Below are 21,898 nucleotides of genomic sequence, written 5' to 3'. Positions count from 1 at the left end.
TCCATTTTCAAATTAACATTTGGCTCGTTCTGTGTGAATAATATACTGCGAGGCAAGTTTTGGGGTGGCGACACACCTAATTAGCTCATTGTGTTACTATAATGTCAGTGGCATTTTCCATTTCTAAACACCATTGTCATGTGAACAGGCTGTTCTTGTCACAGTTCATATGTAAAGGCACTAATACTAAACAACCTTCCGGCTGAATCCCCTCTCTAATAAAGCATGCAGCCCTTTTAGTGTGTGTGTGTGTGTGTGTGTGTGTGTGTGTGTGTGTGTGTGTGTGTGTGTGTGTGTGTGTGTGTGTGTGAGAGCGTGCGTGCGTGTGCAATTATTTGCTATTTTTGCTATTTCTATTTGACTTTTGAACAGAATTAAAATATCATATTTAAATAGGTTGTTTCATTTATGAAATGGGACCTTCAGCATAGTAAGTAGGTCTACATTTAACGTGTGCATACTGTATGTATACGATATATATATATGTTGATGCTAAATGCTAATATGTTCTTACATATTTAATTTAACTTAAGATAACTAAGATGCAGGCCTTTTACTTTGTAACAAGGTATTTTCCGTACGGTATACAGGTACTACTAAAGCCAACAAGTGGAGCTGTTCCTCCAATGCGGTGTGCATGTTTATGTCATGTTTGTGTCAAAAGTCGGTGCACGTTCACAGTTCACACATGACACCAGCATCTAACATGCCGACACGTTGCCTGTAAATCTTGTATGTATCTGAACGGGGCTCATGTGTTAGCATGTAGTTCATTAGCCATACTGGCCCAATCCATGTTGTTCAGAGGGCTCTGAAATGGTAATGAAACCACCAGGGCAGCCTCGGCCCTGGTGGGAGGGTGGCTCTAGATGTTTAGGGCGGAGGGTTCAACAGAGGGGTCCCTGTAGCGGCGCCCGGCGGGAACGTTTGGGGGCAAGTCAGGTTAAGGTTTTGTATAATGACAACGTGACACTCCTGCCACCGCTAGCACCGCTCTGGCCCTCACCCTTCTGGTACAGCAGAGAGAGAGAGAGAGAGAGAGAGTGTCACATGTCCTGAATTATTCATGGAGCGTTTGTGCATCATGTCCTGGTGCTTGCTTCCCACTTGGACACAAACAACCTCCAGCTGTCAGACGGATGGAGGAAAAACTCACTCACTCATGTAGTCATGTGTGTCTGTTTTGTATTGTAGCTCATCTTTCACCTAAACCAGTGGTGGGTGTTAAACTTTTTCCATGTCAAACAGCGGCAAGCGTTGGTGGCGGATGACACCCCCCCCCAGCCATCTGAAGATCCCATATACAAGATGTGTGTTGTTTAAATGTTTCAAAGACATTCTTACAAAGAAGAATGTGTTGCATTGTGACGCGTTGTGAGCTTGTCACTGCAGCTGTATAATTATCGTTGATTTCTAATAATCCATAATGTATACATACATGCATTACACGCGCAATCTTTAGCTGATTTTCTTTTCAGATTCTCAGATTGAGGTGAGCTCAATAAAAATTAGCGTGACCTCGCGGGCGCCATCTTGAGTAGGCTACCTACAGACCTAAACCAACCCCCCCCCCCCCCTCCCCCTCTAGCCTTGATCCCCTCTCTCTCAATTAAATTCCAATTCACAGAGCTTTATTGACATGAGAAAACATACGTTTACATTAATTGCCACAGCAAAAGGTGGAACAATCAAAACAAAATGTATGTACAATTGAAAGTAAATCAATGTCTTTGTGCCAAGGTCACTCGATGCAGATATTGCAGGAATACACAAAATGATTAGTAGTCTTTAAGGTGGTTGTGTTCCTTTTGATATCCTTCTCCTGTCACAGCAGCTCAATAATCTTGCTGCTGTGTTTGCACATTGTTGTACTTCGTCCAGCAGATATGGGACACTCTCTCTCTCTCTCTCTCTCTCTCTCTCTCTCTCTCTCTCTCTCTCTCTCTCTCTCTCTCTCTCTCTCTCTGGCTATCAATGAGCAGAGGATTAACCTACTGTAATGGAAAATAACTGGCTCTCTGCGGCCACAGTCATTGGGCCTGGTTGAGTGTAATTACTGGCAATTTAAGTTGCAATGCGGCAAGGAATCAATGGAGCAATGAAGTTAAATCTACACTTAAGTGTTGTGTATCAGAGTAGTTTAAATTAATTTAGACGGCGGCCCGTGTCCTTGTTACCATCGCGGTGAGGAACTGCAGTACGGGAGTGAACATATTCATTAATGGCTGCTAATCAGTGAGTGAGGCCAAGTTTTTTTTAGATCATGTCCTCGTACTTCAGATCAAAAAACTGCAAAAGTAGCAGATGTACACGCTCCAAACGCATCTTGTACTGTAGATCTGTAACACATTTGTGTGACTCTGTAGTATGATCAAGTAGGGCATTCATTTAGGGGTAGGGAGATAACAGGTTTCTGCCCGACAGCATCGACATGTATTTAGTTTACTTGCAAAAACAGCAAAAAACAGCAGATCCAAATACATGCACAAGTTTGAGAACCACTGTAGTAGTGGACAGTGTTTTCTGCCCTCAGGCCCAGACAGACGGTTAGCTGGCATCCTGCTGCAGTTGGCTGTACAAAACTATGCCAGTGAATTATGGTGATATGTGAGCTTACCATAATCACAGTAATCCTTAATCATATTCCATCATTCAAGGGCCTTTGTAAAGAAATTAAACAGACTCCATGCAGTCACTTTCAGTTAGAGTGATGCAGAGGCTGAGTCTGTGACTGTGACCAGCTGATGGTCGTTGAGGCTTAATTGATGCATCAAGGAAGGCAATTATGTTTCTGCACTGTCAAATAGGTCTACATCTATTCTAAGATAGCATCTTAAATAAATGTTGTGAAAATGTGTTGTGACTTTGATTGAAAAGTGTTAATACAAATAGTTCCAATGACATCTAAGATGTAAGGTTGCAAATAATGCTTATCGGTGTTGCGAGGATAAGGGGGTACCTGGAAAAAAATATTCCCCCCAAGGGGTATCTGGGCCATAAAAGTTTGGGAACCCTTGGTCTAAAGTTTAGACCAAGGGTTCCCAAACTTTTATGGCTGGTCAACGTTGAAGCCACCGACCGGTAGTGGTAAAAACTGGTACTGCAGGAGGGCTGGGCCCAGGTTAAATTCATGAATGCATTAAGTGATGTAGAGGTACCACAAGAACAGTGTGAGGGGTACTATCATAGGAGCCAACCAATCATATCAACGCTTACTACCCGGAAGACTCCGTCAGACCTCGCCCTTTAGCGAGGCAGCTAGACTGCTGGGCGAGTCCTGGGGCATGTCTTCAGTGTGCAGGGTTTGATGAGATCAGATCAACATATGGAATGTCAGAACAGGTCAGCTCCCTATATGGAGATCTAAGGCTGGTAACGGGGACATTCTCTTGCGTGTACAGGGTTTGATGAGGCCCCAGGTAGGGCCGGCCCTACATTTTCGGGCCTGTTGAGAACTCTAGTTTTCGCCGGCTGCCAGGCGTGGCTGCACTAACAACGTTGGGGCAGGCCCGTCTAGAGTTGGAATGGACAGGTATCAGTCAAAGGGAGGGACAAGGATGGATGGGGAAGGATCAACATATATGGAATGTCAGAACAGGTTCTGTCATATATCCATAGATGGAGATCTAAGGGTTTGAGATCAGGGATCTCCATATACTGTATGGCTAAATTGTGACAGCATTTACTATGACCATCAGTGATCGCCAACCCTCATGATGCCCCAAGACCATCTATGGGGATAATAAGCGACTGACTGACGGGAAATGGACATTTAGTTAATAACTATGCTCTAATAGAGAAGGAACCTGAGTTCCACTTAGTGATGGCTGCTGAGCCTCTATGCGACACACAGGTGTTGTTGTGTGTTTTCCAATTAAACCCAGACCTATCTACTGGTGTGTGTGTGTGTGTGTGTGTGTGTGTGTGTGTGCTGCGCGCGTGCATGTGCGTAGGCCGTTAGTGTTTGCGTGCACAAGTGTCCATTTGTCTGCGTGACGTGTGTGCATGTGCGTGCATGTGCGTGTGCGTGCGTGCCTGTGTGTGCATGTGCGTGCGAGTGAGCGTGATGAATGTACGGCCAGATGTCAGCAGGGCCCCCAGCGGTGTCTTCAAACCAACAACTTCCTCTCATTGACAAGGATGAGCCATTAATGAGCTCTGATGGTGGGGGGGAGGGGTGATGAATCGTCTCCCGTGCACGCACGCACACACACGCACACACACACACACACACACACACACACACACACGCACACACACCAGTGATGTGTGTCTCCTCCCATCTCCTGTCCCATTCATCTCCCTGGAAAACAACCAGCCAGCCAGCCACTCCTCTGATCTACTGGTTATCTTAGTGCCAAGGACCCCCAAATTGATATACTGTATGGCCTCCACATTTGGACATGGGGGGGGGGGGGGGGGGGGGGGGGGGTTGGGGGTGCATGGAGACACATTGTTCATGTATACTTTGTGGGGTGCCTGCTGGCCTAGTGGTCCAGGCGCATGCTGCCACATAATAGGCTCTGGCCTGACAGTGTGTCGCGAGTTCGAGTCCTGTTCATTATGACCTTTGCTGCTTGTCTCCCTCCCTCATTCTGTCCATCTTCACTTCAAAACATATTATATACGGTGGTGTATGAATGTGTGTGTGAATGGGTGAATGTAACGCACAATCACACACACACACACACACACACACACACACACAACACGGTACGACATAGTATACACCTGACTTCTTCTCTGTCTGTGACCTTTCACAATGCCAGGGAGGGGAGGGAGGTGCACCCCCTCCTGCCTCGAGGCCCAGTGGAGCTGACATTCGTTATATCCGCTCAACGCGTAACTTATTTACAAAACTCACAAGCCACCGCTCTAAGCACATTTATATATACCTGCTGACGCCTCACTTGTGTGTGTTTTTTGTTTGCAGCCGTAGAGGTCTGCAGGGAAAGAAGTGTCTCTCGCCAAAACCTAGTAATGAGGAAAACATTTGGCCAAGCTGGCCTGCTGCTGCTCTCGAACCTGATCGATTCGGTGCCCACCGCCTCTCCCGCCTTCTTTACCTACGGGGGCAGTCTTTCGCAATGTTTTCATTTAATTTCCACCGCCATTCATCGTGTTAGGACACCTTAATGTTTCACTGAGTGACTGAGGGAGATGGGGTTATAGAGCTCTGCTGGGGGGGCTTATTGTGGTGGCCCAGCAGGGAGGTCATTGACCGATGCCATCTATCTGGAGGAAGATTGGCTCTATCAACAGTACAAAGTGGCTATGTGCCGCAGTGTCCAAATACTCTGTTACAAGTGGTGGTGGGGGAAAAGGACTTAAAGCCCAAACCACTGCACCAAGGATTCGAGACGCAACAAAACCGTTTTAGCGGTCTTCGCAGCGGTCTGATGTATGTCCGTTGCACGTTGGCGCATGCCGTTGCATTGCGTTGCAAGTGAATCTACACACACACACACACACACACACACACACACACGCTCATTTATGCAGAAAGGACAAATTAAGGCTTTGTGATTATATCAAAACTATATTAACTCTACAAGCTGCTGTAGGCTACTGTATGAGTCATGCAGGCAGTGGCAGTCCGCTAAATATTCCAAAGATTCTACGGAACACACAGTTTCATCATTCAGATCTGTTTCGACCGAGTCTCAAGGCAAAAACATGCAAGTGGGTTAAGCATGTGGGGGTAAATACCTAGATCCTCGCCCATGCAAAGTGTAGCCCGGAGCAACCGCGTGTTATCGAGCAAAACTGCCGGGGTTGAAATGCAACGTTTGTGGGTTAAAGAGAAAAAAAGCCTATAGCAGCTCTACCTTAACGGAGCCCGGGGCGGCGCCCCGTATGCAGTGCTTAAAGGAGTTGATAAATGGCCATTCTAAAACTCAGCACTTTGAATAAAGTCCAGCCACGAGATATAAGAAAACTGTATGTGGCAACAGAGACACTGCAGAGCGAAGGGGAAAAAGCACATTTGCTGCACGCTGTGAAAGAACAAGCCATTTAACAGAGCAGGGGGAAAAAGGCATTTTGTACCGTCTGGCTAATACAAGGCAGCTGATGCTAATGACTTCTTCCCTGGCTGGATAGTGTTGTTAACCACTGGTTCCCGAACACTGGGTCGGGACCCATTTGAGGGTCGCGGATACATTTTTATGGCTTATGGGTTTTAATGATATTATTTAAAAACATAAAAAAACTGTCCCAAAAAATAAAATAAATAAATACAAATAATAAACCTACATTTAAAACAAATTTGAAGATTTTTTTCCATAAATGAGAAAACAAACATTTAAGTACTTGTGATGAGACATCACATTCTCTTTTGGGTCACGGGCTAAAAAGTTTGGGAACAACTAACTATCACTGACAGGGAGAATCACAGGGTTGCTATCAGGCTGCTTTTGGGAGAAATAATTTGCTTTCCCCCACCCCCCCCCCCCCCCCCCCCCCCCTACTGTAGATATCATTTTGGTCAATCGTCATTTTGGCCTTCCCCGGGTTCCCTGGGTCTCTTTTCTCTGCTTCCAAACAAAGATTAGAAATAAAACAGTGGTGGGCTTCTTTATTCCTGTTATCTGTGGACAGTCTTATAGGCTCCCCATGTGCCACATTACCAATGCAGCATCCACCCAATCTGTGGCCAGCCAGCCAGCCAGTCGTGTGGTGTGCTTGCGTACAGTATGTGTGTGTGTGCGTGCGTAGGTGTGTGCATGCATGCGTAGGTGCGTATACATATACCAAGAGTCTTGAGCTAGAATAACGTTTTTGGCAGCCAAAGGCCTGCTGGGATTTGTGTGTGTGTGCGTGTGTGAGAGAAAATAGAAAGAATAGTTTTAGATTCATGTCCACACTTATGCACGACCACGAGCGCCATCAGCAGGGTCTGACACGGACGCACGCGGCAGAGGGCTTAGCGGCGCCTCCCCGGCAGTGCGTCCCTGTCGGCCGGAAACCTCATACGGTAAATAAAAGAACCTGTTACTCTTCAACGGTTCAGATTCAAACGTGGCAAAAGCAGCAGATCCGCAAGCTGCAGTTTGCGACGTGGGTGGAGCTTGCATATGTGTATCTGCTATACTCTTGATGTGATTTTGTGTGACGTGTAGCACGATCAAGTATAGGCCGTCGATTTACGGAGAAAACGCAAAGCATTAGAATATGGAGATATAAGGTTTCGGTGGTGCGGTGTAACGCAGTGTTCCGTGCTAAACTCCCGGGGGTGGGACCGACCTGCAGCAGAGCTGTGTTGGCTTTATGTTCAACCCCACACACACACACACACACACACACACACCGTTGAGTGACTTCATGAATGAGCGGCAAAACGAGGCCAAACGGCCACAGCTGATGGGGTTTGTTCAGCGCGCTGCACTGGGCTTTGCTTTTCACTGCCCCGGTCACCGCAAGCGGCACTTCCTTGTCACCTCACCTCACCCTCCCTCGCTCACTCTTTTGCTCCTCGCCTCTCTCGCCTCTACCCCCTCGTCAGAGAGGGCGTGCAGGTTAAAGGCAGTAATTGTTATATAACATTTTAAATTCAGTGACCCTCCCCACGGTTTGGGTTATTTCAAATAACACTTTATTAGGTTATTAGGCCATGGGCGCCGCTAAGTAGTGCATTTCGTCGCTAACGGGGCAGAAACCTCTCATCTTCATCTTCTAACTTTTTTCAATTTTCCCCCGTAAAGAAGGCCTGACGCTCATAAAAGCATCAGAAGTAGCAGAACAAGCTGCTCGCAGATCTGCTACTTTTGAATTTGAATCCTGACAGGTAACAGACATATGAGGTTTCAACCAGACAGATAGGATTTGGGATTTGGGGGGGGGGGGGGGGGGTTAAGGTGACTAGATTATTGGGTAAAAACCTCATATGTCGAACAGTTGAGACTAATAACAGTCTAAATCCATAATTTATTCTGACCCCTCCCCGAAAAAGGCCTATCTCTCCTGACCCTTATCCATGTATTGTTTATACAGTATTGATAATTAGTGTAGACTTAGACAATTATTCGTCTAAACTATTATGTCCAACACTGTGGACTTTTCAGGATTCTAAATGAAAAAGTAGCAGATCTACAAGCTCGAAACACCGCAGCAGTGTTCATTTTGTTGATCAAGACTAAGACTAAAAAAGGTTTTTGATATTTAGTCAACTAAGACTAGACTAAAGGTCATTACACACTGGCGAATTAGCGACGCGATGCGAATAAGCTATCTGAAAATGCGAAATATTGCATGTTGTAGTTCACCTGCGAATCTCTGCAAAATACGACACCAGAGCGAACAAATAAAGAGCGAAAACGGTCGCATTTTCGCACATTCGCCACTGATGTGGAAGCTTGCATGGACTTCAATTGTTTTTTTTTTAAATGCGAATTATTCGCACGAATATATCGCGTCGCCAATTCGCCAGTGTGTAAACAATTTCAGATATCTAGGCTAAAATCAAACGGTGTGTCATTCAAAAGACTAAATCAGAAATGTATGTAAAAATGATTAACACTGTGCTGCAGATGTGCTCATTTTGATGCTTTTGTGTGACGCGGTAGTGTCGGTCGAGTCGGCCGTTGAATTCAGGACAAAACACGAAAAGTTAGAAGGTGGACACAAGAGGTTTATGTGACGGTGTGTGTGTGTGTGTGTGTGTGTGTGTGTGTGTGTGTGTGTGTGCGTGCGTGTGTGCGTGCATGTGTGACTGTACACGCAGAGAGGAGGATGAGGAGAAGGGTTAGCGTGTGGGAGGAGGAGGAGATCTCAGGGGATCCTATCGATTAGCGGGTTCATTTGGAGTCGGCAGACGCAGGAACCCGGTTCAATAGGATGAGTTATGAGTCACACTGGAAGGGAAGACATAATTGTTAGTCGGTTGCCGGAGCGCTCTCTCTCTCTCTCTCCCTCTGAAGATGAATCCCTTGCACACACAATGACTTATCCCATGACCATTTGTTCTGCACATCATAACAGTATAACGCATACCATGCGTCATCCAACACACACACACACACACACACACACACACACACACACACACACACACACACACACACACACACACACACACACACACACACACACACACACGCCTTCTGGTGTTGTTCGCTCCCAGTGCACCGCACTCTGAATGCCCGACACAAATAGCATCTCCTCTGAATTTGTATTAACCTGAAAGGGATTTTATATCGTTGCTGTCAGGCGGAAACCTCTTATCGTTATGTGGTTATTTTTGGGGGTAAATAAAACGCCATACTTGATCATAATAACACGTCAAGCTGGTTTTCAAGTTTCGAGCTTGTAGATTTGCATTTCAAATTGCTCCTATCTACTGTTACTGTACGCAAGGGATGGCCCCTCCATAGGTGAAGCGATAGAGATCTGTAGTCGTTACATTTGGTGGTATGGCGCTATTTTCTCGTACGCTTCCTCAATTCATTGGATGCATTTCTAACCTTGTTCTCTTAAATGGTGTCTATGGCAATTGGCACATGTGCATGCAATAGACCATAGTCACACGGCGGCCATCTTGCCATTAAGTTAATGAAATGCCACCCCGTTGTCACCATAGGCATATAAAGGTAGACGCCTCTTCCGTCTCTGGGGCCTCTGTATCTCAAAGGAGGGCAACATGGAGGCAACGGGAGGCCATGGCGATGCGTGATTGCATTGGCAAGCTTTCCCGAGATTCATTGCGAAGCATAGCGGAAGCAAAACGGAACAACGGAAGGGGACGATCGGTAGGCCAATCAGAGGCCCGTGCCTTCAAGATTCCACTTGACTTCTTCCCCCCGTTGGAGACGTACTGTATATATATTTATATATGTATATTTTTTTAATATCTATGGTTGCCATTGCCACCCTGCTTTTTCAATGCAAAATGCCAACATGGCCGCCGTGTGAATATGGTCTACCGGTATATACACTAGATACCGTGTATCTCATTTGAGCTTGTGGATCTGCTACTTTTTCTATTTTATCATTTTAATCCTGAAAACAGTTGAGGTTTCCACCCGACAGAGACGGCCTATTGTTGTTGTCGTCGGGTAGAAACCTTGCATTTGCATATTTCCCCGTTTTTTTATTTGTTTGTTAGAAAATGAACGCCCCCTACCCCCTAATCTACAAGCTCACAACAACGCGTTGCATATTCGTGAGCTTGTAGATATGCTAATTTTGGTTTAAGTGTGTAAAATACATTGGATCACCAGTTTTTCCCCCTATTTCCCTTAAATTAACAAATTACAATTTTCTACCCGATAGCGACAATATATTATATTATATTTAAATATATCACATGAAATTATACAATTATTACATTAGGCTACATGTCGTTTTTTGCCATCTGTAAGGATCAGGTATTATATATATGGACAAAGATCTATGTGCGCCGCGGCCCCTTAAGTGCGTTTGGATGTAAATGACTCGCCGGTTGATGAATGGCGCCATCCTGGCCCTGGTGAGCTTTTTATCCCGGGTTCTGTTTGAGCGCCGGCCGGCCCAGAGTGAATCAGCACATTATGTGTACATTATGTAAATGTTTGGCTGGCGTGCTTAATGGAGGTAAAGGCGCTTCATGACTGCCCATTACTCTTTCAAGGACTTCTTTCTCCTGTGTGTGTGTGGGAGGGGGGGGGGGGGGGGGCGTAATCAGAGAGAGTTGCATGGGTCTGTCTAACCTCCCCCTCCCCTCTCTCTATAACCCATCACAGCAACATCATCCATGTATTTGGTTTTGAGTGATGCTGCAGTATGATCAAGTAGGGCATTCATTTAGATTAAAAAGGGGGTTTTGAAAAAGAAAAAAGGTTTTTGCCCGACAACAGGGTGTAGATGCAGAGTCATTATGTCAAACATGACAAACGATACGTCAATGACCAGATACAAAACAATGATCGACCTAGACATAAAACGATAATTATTCAAGCAAAAAGGAAATCATTATCTAATGGGGATCTGAAGCCGAGCTATTAACTATTAGATGAATGAATTATCAACTGATCTGTTGACATGGAATCAGGCAAAGCAAGCGTGGTCATTTAAACAAACAGGGAGTTGAGGGTCTTTCATTACCACGGGAGGAGGTCAGGGAGATTTCCATTTCAGATGGAGGCGGAAGCTGCATTGTCAGGCTGATGGAACGGCAGGGCCAAAGGACAGACTTTGAGAGCCTGCAAAGTACCGCAATAAGTGTTTTCCATCATCATCAATGTCCAATGTCAAAGGCAGGCAGTCATAAAAAACAACAACAGCCCAAGAGTTGATGGCTGGCTATCAATATAGGGAACAAGACCAGGGAAGAATTATTGTCCATCAACTGGGACAGAAAAGCAGTCTCGGACATGATAGTCCAACAGGCACTTGGATGGCACAGGGGGTAAGGTGCCGCCCACCATCACCGTGGCCGGGACCAGTGTCTATATCAGTTGGTTCTTCAACGTTTTACCAGCCTTAGCGGAGAGACAGATGAAGCAAGGACCCCCCCCCCCCCACACACACACTACATATTGTATAAAATAGTGTTGCAGATTAGATTTCATAGATAGATTCATAGACTTGTTTGACAGCAGTATCATCACAGTGTTGTACACTGTATATTTAACTATACTTAAAGCCTCAATACTGTCCCTTGTACACCAAACACTTTGCCTACAGTACAAACTCATATTCTCATAAACTCATATTCTCATAAACTCATTTTCCCTAAAGAGCACAATTCAATGTCAAAGGCAAATTCCATTATGTTCTCTATACGGTAAACAATCAACAATAGCATTTTAAGGTATTTGTCATGTTTTTTAATTATTTGCCTTTTTCTGCTTCAGCATACATACAATCTTGATGGGAAAGAACTTGAGACAAATGAATTCTTACACATTGTCTCTGTTCGCTCTCTGCAACGAAACAAAGGGAAACTACTTTACAAGTGTGTTGTTGTTATTTTTGTTCCATCTTTAGATCACTTGTAACGGATTTAATGCTCTATTAAGTACAGTGAAGAGAGGGAGACAAGATGGAGAGGAGCCACGGGTGATATTTTAGTCCAGAGCCAGTGGAACACAGCAAGTCCCAATTAAACGAGGGCCTGATTTATATAGTTACCCGTGCACCGATACAATGAAGCGTTGCAATTTGTAGATCTGCTGTTTTCCGATGTGCAATCACACTGCCTCACAATTAACGACTTGAACCATTGTACAGTATTGTCGGGGAAGAAACCTCTTATCACCATAATTAATCAACTTTTAATGTTTTTTCCCAGAGAAATGCATTGTAAAATAGTGCCACAGTCCACTTGTAGATTGTCTATTTTCACTATTTTAACCCTAGAACACTAAACATGGGTGACTTTCACACAGACAATAATGCTTATGTAATTTCCATAATGTTGCTGATGTCTGAGGTAGGTGGGTCCTTGGGTATCTTCATGATGCTCATTGAAGGTACAGTTTGTTTCGTTGAAATATCAAAGAAGAGTACCTACATTTTGCCATGTATTGCTGTACTATATCTATTGATGAGAAATATTTTTATGGAATATATTACATCGGATAAAATATACCCGGGTTTAGTGTAAGTTAGTGTAAAGGCTGGCCAAAACCTCGTACACCTGCATTGACATTTATTCCTTCTTGAGCCTGCATGCGGTGAAATAGTGACATCTACTGGACCATTAATGGGACCTGCACCCTAAAGAGATTCAGGAAGTGGGCGTGGGCGGAGCACAACACGAGGTGGTACTGTATTGTTGTTGTTGTGTGGCCCCGCTGTCCTGAACACACATTCTTGTTTTTAACGCTAATTAAAAACCAAGGCTGCAAAAGCACTAAAAATAAACGTGTACAGCAAGTAGCCCATCAATTAAACTCCCCCCTCCTCCCCCCAGGGGACACACGGCTATAACGCTTCCTGGGGAGGAAAGAGCGGCGGAGCTTCTGCTGGATGTTGCAACGTACGCAGCACTAAACTAATGAAGCGCACGGCGACAGCACCGGGGCCAGATGCAAGTGGCACTTTAAAACGCTGCTGTAGATATAATTTTTTTTTTCGACATAATGAATCAGCCTCTAAACGTTATTTTAATGTCTTTTATTTATGTATTATTTATAGAAGAGCAGAGCTAAAGGCATGAGAGGAGAGACGGGGTGGTGCACTCCACATCGGGCTGGAAGAAGTTGTTAAAGTATCAAGGCTATCAAACTGTGGAAATACTCTGTTACAACTACTGTAGTAACAGTAAAAGTCTGGCATATAAACATTGGTATCAAAATATACTTGAAGTATTCAAAATCTTTTGAAAATACCGATCTACAAGCTCACAGCACGTTGTATTGCAACGTGTTGGCAACTTGTAGATCGGCTATTTCCGAGGCAGTGGGGATCCAAGCCTCCTGGGTATTGCAATTTGTATGGCTTTATAATCCCTAATTTCTCTGCTCAGAGGGAATGAAAACAGATATGTTTCATATTACAAGCCACTAAGCATTTTTCAGGCTATTAGAAGTCTAAAATACTTCTAAAAATGCGTTATAAGTATAACTGGTCTAAAACTGAAAGAGATTTTGGTGCTTTTGAATTTGAATTTGAACAGTTTCGGAGGTTTCTACGTGACAGAGTCGATATAACAAGTCAATGATCATTTCAAAAGGTTTGGCTCGTTGACAACAGCATATCTACTATTTCCGTTACTTGTCGTACAAAAGGAGTATTAAGTGGTTAAACACCCCACCCTCCGCCCCCGTTTTCTTTTTCCATTATTCCTGCATGTTCATGCCTTCGTGCATACCAGGAGACAATAACAATAATTATGCAAAACGTGAGATGCGCTACAAACACAAACTGCATTATGCTAGCGCTACACGTGCGCATCATCATCGCCCCCCTTCTTTCTCTCCATGCATATATGCACGAGCGCCTCTTAACACAATTATGATTATTCAAGCTCACAGGGCCCCATCTATGCAATTTCATCAAGATGGCAAAGTTGATAAAAACGCGCTCTCCTAAATGCCAAACCAGTACCTGCTGCGTCCATTAAGCACCAAATTATACCTACTTTATAGAAGCCCTAATGGCATTCAGACACTAGACCTTGAAACGGCGAACCGATGAAACTCGTCTGCTAATGATGCTCCGAGGGAGCTGATTATGTCCAGGTCTTCCTCTCTGCAACGCCTAATCTGGCTCCTTTCCCCCGCCCTGCTCCCCACCGGCCTGTTACTGCAACCAAGGAGTAGATGGAGGAAGAATTACTCTCATTCCTTTATGTAGAAATACTCTTGCTACTACCTTAAATTGTTAGGTATTATTAAGTAATACGGTAAGCACTGTGTTCAACATTTTACTTAAGGTCACTGCACACGCGTTTTTCAGATTTTAACTGCGTTTTTACGCCGTTTTCCCCGAAGAACACGGCCACTCCACAAGGACCTTTAGCGTTCAAAAGTAATTTCAAAGTGCCAATCGATCCAATCTGCAGAGATCCTTTCAACTTTACTGTCTGTCCTCAGAGATCCTTTCAAACCTACTGTCTGTCTGCAGACACAGTCGGGTTGAATGAATGGATCTTCCGACATATTTGAAAAAGCATGCTTTATTCCAGCATCCCCGATGTGACTGGAACATAACATACAGGTAGCATCCCTTAACGTAGCTAACCTGAGGAGAGGAGAGGTACTTAGTCTTACACTAAAGTACTTAGAGGCCATTAGTGCATATAGTGCCACTAAAGGAAACAATGCTTTATACTGAAAGAGAGAGAATGGGTGTCCTTGTGCACTTTGTGCACAGTAAAATAACTCACTGTTAATTAAAGGCTGTACAAATGGAACCAAATGGACCGGCAAAGGTTCCATTTGGTTCTCTCTTCAGAGATCCAGGCTCCGTTTGTACACACAGAAGTGTATGAATGGGAGGCACCAAAGCAATAATAATAATCTCAAATCTAAAAAGAGTTTGTATGATGAGAGGTGAGCAGGTCAGGATGGCTTCTTCCCACCATTCATCTTATTTAGCCCACAGTAACTTTGTTCCAACACCTGCTTTCTCCTCCCCGCGGCCCATGAAATGGATTTCTGACGCCATTTTACCAGCCAGTGCTCCATTTTATGAGCTTGTCTCCGTAATGCAGAGGACAAGAGAGAGCACTTATAAAACACCCACTGAAGCAGCCATTGAACAGAGAGATGCAGGTGCGTACTTTGCAGAAAAGTGATTAGCGCCGTTGTGTGATGAATGGCGTGCGCGGCACATTTAAACATAGTGATTTACAGATTTACGGAATGCCACCGGGATCTTAATCAGCTCCATTTCTCGGAAATGAAACGATTAGCCCGTCGCATACGGAGGCAAAGCGCCACATTTTAGATTACAATTCAATTTCTCGAAAGTTATATATTCTTTAAATCACATCATAATTCTTATACTCGACTCTATAATAGCGGAAACCTATTCTAAATCTGTCTGGCTATTCGTTTCAGCAAATGTCCATTGGCCAGATGCCCATCATCATTTTAACGAGTCGTCTTCGAGTGCTGTGCTGCAATGGAAACCTTTCCAATTCTGTCCTCATTTTGGTCAAGTTTTACATAGCAGTAAAAAGTTGAAAGGAGTGAGGTTGATTGCCATTTGGCCGGGCTCCTAGTACCAATTACCATAAATTATAATTATTATATAGGTAAAGTTTGCCATCAACTTTTTAAATAAAAAAAATAGTCTTGACCCCACATAAGAGATCATTATTTGTGCCATAGACATTTGATTTCTTTCTTCACAGCATTTTAATGTCAAGGACACCCAAATTGGGCTGCGTGCGTACCCTCTTTGAAAAAGATGTTGTGCTAACGATGTGCCAAGAATCTGACTACTGTATCTACTGTACCATCATTCTGACGTTTGCATAGACTCCATATTTGGGCATGCCTGACAAAGAACTCCATATATGGGCATAAAAGGGACAGCACATTAAAACTACCTTACCTGGTTATAAAGTGTTGATTTTGTTGTTATGCATTTGAGTTTTATGAAGCATTATGTGTGTATTATTAAAGCAATAAGCCACGAGAGGTCTCAGGTTACCGGGTATTTTACAATGGCTGGGGGCGTAGGCCATTGTAAAATACGCGGTAAGCTGGGGCCTCGAGTGGCTTATTACTTTTCTAAAAACGGTTACAAACAATATTAACCTAATAAAACTATTAAATTCACAAAAGTAGCTACGCTTTGCGCCACCAGAGCGAGCCACATCACTTCCTTGTTTTGCTGCAAGTAGGCTATGTGACGGGAGAATAGCGCTTGATGTCTTTAAGGGGCCGCCTGGAGCCACACATTCACAGTCATATGAGCCGGGCGGTGCTTAGACGCCCGCACGGCATGGGTTTGCAAAGCAATGGGGCTACCCAGAAAATGCATTATAGCCGGCCCGACCAATAAGGTAAAGTGTCTCTGGCTTTTAGTGCCAAACTCTTCTTTTCCATTGACTATACGTTTTGTGCACCTCTTGCTTGTACTTCCTAATAAATCATTTCACCTGCACCTGTATATCATCCAGCCTACGGAATAGCATGTCTACACACGCACGCAAGCGTGCGTGCACACACACACACACACACACACACACACACACACACACACACACGGCTTAGCACTGGTGAGAGAGGAGAAGGAGCTACAGTACCATTCTGTAACAGAGTGGAGGAATATAGGCGAAATTTCATCCATCATGTACGGACCACGAGAAAGCATTTTAAGTGTACCTTTATAGCCGCAGCCACAGAAAGTACCCCAGACAACTATACAGCAGATAGTTAATGTCTCGGTGGGCACATAAGATCATGTGCCATCTACAATAGGCCTGCAACTATTATATATTTTCTTAGAGGTTATTCTAGAGATTTTAGTTTTTGTAATGAATCGAGAAGCATGTTCTTATACAGTATATATCTCTGCGGGCAGATACCTCTTCTCTCCATATTCTTTTTATCAAGAATACCTGATCATACTACAGCGTCATCAAAAGTAGCAGATCTACAAGCTTGAAATTAAGTGCGAAGCCACACATTTTGAGCTTGCTGATCTGCTACTTTTGAATTTAAATTCTGAAAAGTTTCCACTGATGTTTACACCCGACAGACGATATATATTTTTAATTAATTTAAAACAATTATTATCATGCTTTTTTAATATATCAACACAAAATTCAAATAGATATTATAATTGACTTTTGAGTGTGATTAATATATAGCTATAAAGTGTGGGAACAACTTGTTTAACCCAATCAGTATCCTGAGGTCGATTAAAAAAAAACTGTCTTCAAAATCCAGACCTAAAATTTCTGGAAAACATTCATGTTTTATTCCAAAGAAATATGTTGCTATATACTGTAACTGTACATAGCAACAACGACCCCAAAAGTGGTTTCCTATAGATTTAAAGGTAAAACCCTCAAAAAAAGGTTTTCCCATCCTAAATGGTTTCCTAAAGGTTTACGTTAAACATCACAGTCCAATGAATGGTCAATAATGTTTTAACTGTGTGATCACATAGAGTGCTCTCTTACAGGCGGTAGACGTGTCAGCATGATAAAAGCTTGCAAGACCTTAATGGGCCTCCTCAGTGTCTCTTTGAATGCACTACTTCCAAATAACTAGGTTTACACGATAGAGTGGTGCTAGAAGTGGAACAGTGTCGCAGTGGGTTAGAAGGTTGTACTTTTCTAGTTATTACGCTAAACGTAAATCTTATAGTGAACTTAATTAATTACAAGCTAGGGTAACAACAGGCTCTCGTTTGTTAACTGAAGCCACAGCCGGATCCGGCTGAAAAGGTCCCCACTATCGTCACGTCTTTTTCCAGGGAACATATTTTTTATGAAGATAAACACTGAAAAAAGCTGCTGTGCTCTGTGTCTAATAGAGCGTTTGCATAATCACCTCTGTTGGCGTGGAAACCTCATCATAATTATGTCCAAAACGGTTCGATTAAATTTCAGTGGTGGAAATGATCTAAGTGCACTTACTTAAATATTGCAAATAAGTACAACTTTGAGGTATTTGTACTATTGTACTATTACTTACTTATATTACAGCCGATCGACAGGACAAGTTCACAATGTGTCTACAAGCTCACAAGTGCTTTTCAGGGAGTTCAATCATGGTTAGTTGGCTGCCTGAAAGTTTAAGAACACCCCTTAGGGGGGTTATAGGCTAGAGGAGAATTCCATACTAAAAAGCTTTCTTACCTTTCTTTGTAGTTGTTACGTCCCCACCAAAGAGGTCCAGCTGTTATTTTGTGCAAAAGCTCCTTATTGGCTATTTCCCCTACCATAAGCCCTAAATGAATTGCATTGAATGGGAATTGAATGGGGCTATGCGGTGTTGTGCTAATTTGCTTATTTCCATCGCTCAAAATTATAATTTATTTGTATATATCCTCTCTTCATAATGTAAATAATATCCCAAGCGGCACACTTTACTACTTCTTTCGATGGAAATAAGAGAATTAGCATAACACCCCATAGCCCCAATCAATTCCCATTCAATGCAATGCAATTCATTGAGGGCTTATGGTAGGGAAAATAGCCAATAAGGAGTTTTTGCACAAATAAACACCTAGACCTCTTTGGTGGGGACGTAACAACTATACAAAGAAAGGTAAGAAAGATAAGAAAGCATTCTAGCATGGAATTCTCCTTATGCATTGGACCCACGAAGTGATACCACCCAAAAAACAAACAAAATATAAGTAAGTGGCCTCTGGTTGATTGTTTTTTATTAAGTGTTAAGAAACTGAAGCAATCCTGTAGCCATCTAATTTATTTAATACAATAATATTGCTGTGAAGACTTTGGATTGATTTTCTTTTCCTTTTACTATTGGGTGGTAAATAGTTTTTCTTGCACTGTAATAATGATCATAAAAGTAATAAAGAACTTTTGCTTGGAGCTGCATTATTTCTCAATGCATATACAGCTACACAACACATCCTCAGAGAGTATTTTTGCCTTAAAATGATTTAGAATTGTAAATTGTACGGGAATAACAAACAAACAAACAAGCAATGCTTTCATTTATCTTATCCATTTTGAACTCTAGAGTGAACACAATGTATCCAACCTCGTGGGTTTACATTAACAGGATCTTATAGTGAACTTAATTAATTACAAGCTAGGGTAACAACAGGCTCTCGTTTGTTAACTGAAGCCACAGCCAGAAGTAAATAGTACAGTATTTAGAGTATAAAACTGTCATGCACTGTCATGCTTCATCAACCGAAGCAACTCAAATATGACTGTAAATTAAATATCAGTTAAAGATAAATTAAGTGGTATCAGATCGCCATAGACTGACATAGACAGACTGGCAGACTGGCATAGACATGGATCGCCGATACTGATACCAACATGATAGGCAATATCGGCAGCTTTTCCGATACTGGTATCAAGTATCAGTATCAGAACAACATTAGAGTCCTGTGGTGCCGCAGAATACTTTGATTACATTTGGAAATTATCACGATGAAATCAAGATTACTTCAGTTCAAGCACTAGACCCTATACACTTAAAGTGGACCTGAGATGTACTGGACTACTGGAGATTCTCTTAAAATCTACACCAAAAATTGCTGATCTACAAGCTCAGAAACGCTTCGCTACGTGTGAATGTACCCCCCAGAAGTTATTTTCCATCTGTCCTTAATGGAAACCGATGGTTTTCCTCGTGACTTACGCTATCAGGGGGAAAGATTTGCATATATATGCCCACTGTAAATGTGACCTGCTGCAGACTCTGCTGCTACCAAGTAATTATGTAATTCATTCATGTAGTTGTGGATGGATGAAAAGGTTATTTACAGCAGTGTACTGAGCCAAAAAGTCCAATCATACGGTGCAATAATGACGCTCTTATTCTTGTGTGATGATCAATGCCCAAAGACAGACTGGAAATAAGGTGTCACTGGCATAAAGAACAGAACTACAAGCCAACACTGTATCGCAATGCAACATGTTTATAGATCTATTCCTTTTTTTGGCACATCCTGTACACTAGTGTACACATTAGGCAACAGGTAGGCTATCTCACATAGTTTCAGAAAAATATAATCACACTTGTGCCCACTGAATTTATATTGGCCACATGACATCTTCCATAGACTTGGCTGACAAACAATTGACTTCATAAGTGCTCTAAACAAACAATAAAAATCCCATAGACTTGGCTGCCATATGACGTAATCTTCAAAAGCCATGCATTGGAAAATCAACAGCCAACAACAACGTATATCCAAACATTTTCCAGACCTTTCCCAGGCCTGGAAAACGGTTACGAAACGTTTCCCCGGGATTTTGATGACCGCGGGAAGGAACCCTGTGCTAAGTGGATGTACTCACAGTAGACGTCCACCCGGATGGACTTGATGGCGGGCGAGCCCAGGCCGTTCTCAGCCTTGCAGTAGTAGCGTCCTCCCTGCGTCCTCAGGATCTTGGAGATGTGCAGCGTCTCGTTGAACACGCTGGAGTCCTGGAAGCGGTCCGACACGCTGCCCGCCGTCTTGGTCCAGCGGATCTGGAGAGGATGGGAGGAGTACGGTCATTAGAACGTCACGTTGCCCTGGAGGCAATGCAGAGTAGTGACCTGGACATCCTTGCTTAATTTGGGTGCATATGTTTGGTCTGATGTCCTAACAGTCTGACACCCTACCCCAAACCCTAACCTAACAGTCTGACACCCTACCCCAAACCCTAACCTAACTGCACGCGGAAGCCACGGGTGAGTCTTAAGCGGCCACATATATGTCAGACTATTGGTACGTCGGACACCTTTAAGGTATATTAATGACAGTAAAATGTTGAAAATTTGTGGTATTCCCCTTTAACTTAACACACTTCAATGAATGAGTCCATATCAGTGTGGTTTGATTTTATGATCGTTTTACTGGACATCAAGGAACTGCAACAAGACAGTTAAACACACACAAAATGAGTGAGACACATGTTGTCCAGCTTGTATCACATTCACCTTATACAGGATGTTTTGGCTGACTGACTGACTAACTGGACATAACAAAATAACATCACATTAACACACATTCAGTTTAAACAAAATAACAAAAATACCAAATAGTTCTGTTTCCACAATAGCATATCACTATCACAGTGAGTTGGAATTATTATATCAATAACATCAGACAGTCACAGTAGCAGCTTGGGGCCTCCTGCAGTCACTATCACAGAGTTAGAATTAGCTGCTAGCTAAGCATGTAGTCTACAGTCTACATTTTCACACATTTTCCACTATCAACATATATCCCCTGCCACTTTATACAGTATGTCTAAATTAACCCACTCTCTTATATCTCACCTGCAACAAGACAGTTAAGCACACACAAAATGAGTGAGACACATGTTGTCCAGCTTGTATCACATTCACCATATACAGAATGTATTGGCTTCCTCATTGCCTGTCCTGACTGACTGACAATAACATCACATTAACATTTAAACAAAATAACACAAATAAATGACACCAAATAGTTCTGTTTCCACAATAGCATATCACTATCACAGTGAGTTGGAATTATTATATCAATAACAGCAGACAGTCACAGTAGCAGCTTGGGGCCACCTGCAGTCACTATCACAGTTAGCATTAGCTGCTAGCTAAGCTGCCAAACTGCTAAGCATGTAGTCTACAGTACACTAAAACCTTGTGGAGCCACCTTTTCCACTATCAACATATATCCCCTGCTACTTTATATGTCTAAATTAACCCACTCTCTTTATATCTCACCTGCAACAAGACAGTTAAACACACACAAAATGAGTGAGACACATGTTGTCCAGCTTGTATCACATTCACCATAGCCTACAGGATGCATTGGCTTCCTCATTGTCTGA

At 43.1% G+C, this 21,898-nt stretch overlaps 1 protein-coding gene across 2 annotated transcripts in view; it reads right to left on the bottom strand.

Moving 5' to 3' along the window:
* LOC308334137 (MAM domain-containing glycosylphosphatidylinositol anchor protein 2) overlaps positions 1-21,898 on the bottom strand; it is a 298,760-nt gene that overhangs the window by 157,122 nt on the left and 119,740 nt on the right. For both annotated transcript variants that reach the window (XM_080790725.1, XM_080790724.1), the window contains exon 3: positions 20,393-20,567. In XM_080790725.1, coding sequence (XP_080646851.1) covers positions 20,393-20,567 — 175 coding nt within the window. The remainder of the gene's footprint in view (positions 1-20,392; positions 20,568-21,898) is intronic.

Source organism: Protomyctophum bolini (genome assembly GCF_963924005.1).
Source record: "Protomyctophum bolini genome assembly, chromosome: 19".
Lineage (NCBI taxonomy): Eukaryota > Metazoa > Chordata > Actinopteri > Myctophiformes > Myctophidae > Protomyctophum > Protomyctophum bolini.
This window is presented reverse-complemented; position numbering and strand designations above follow the sequence as displayed.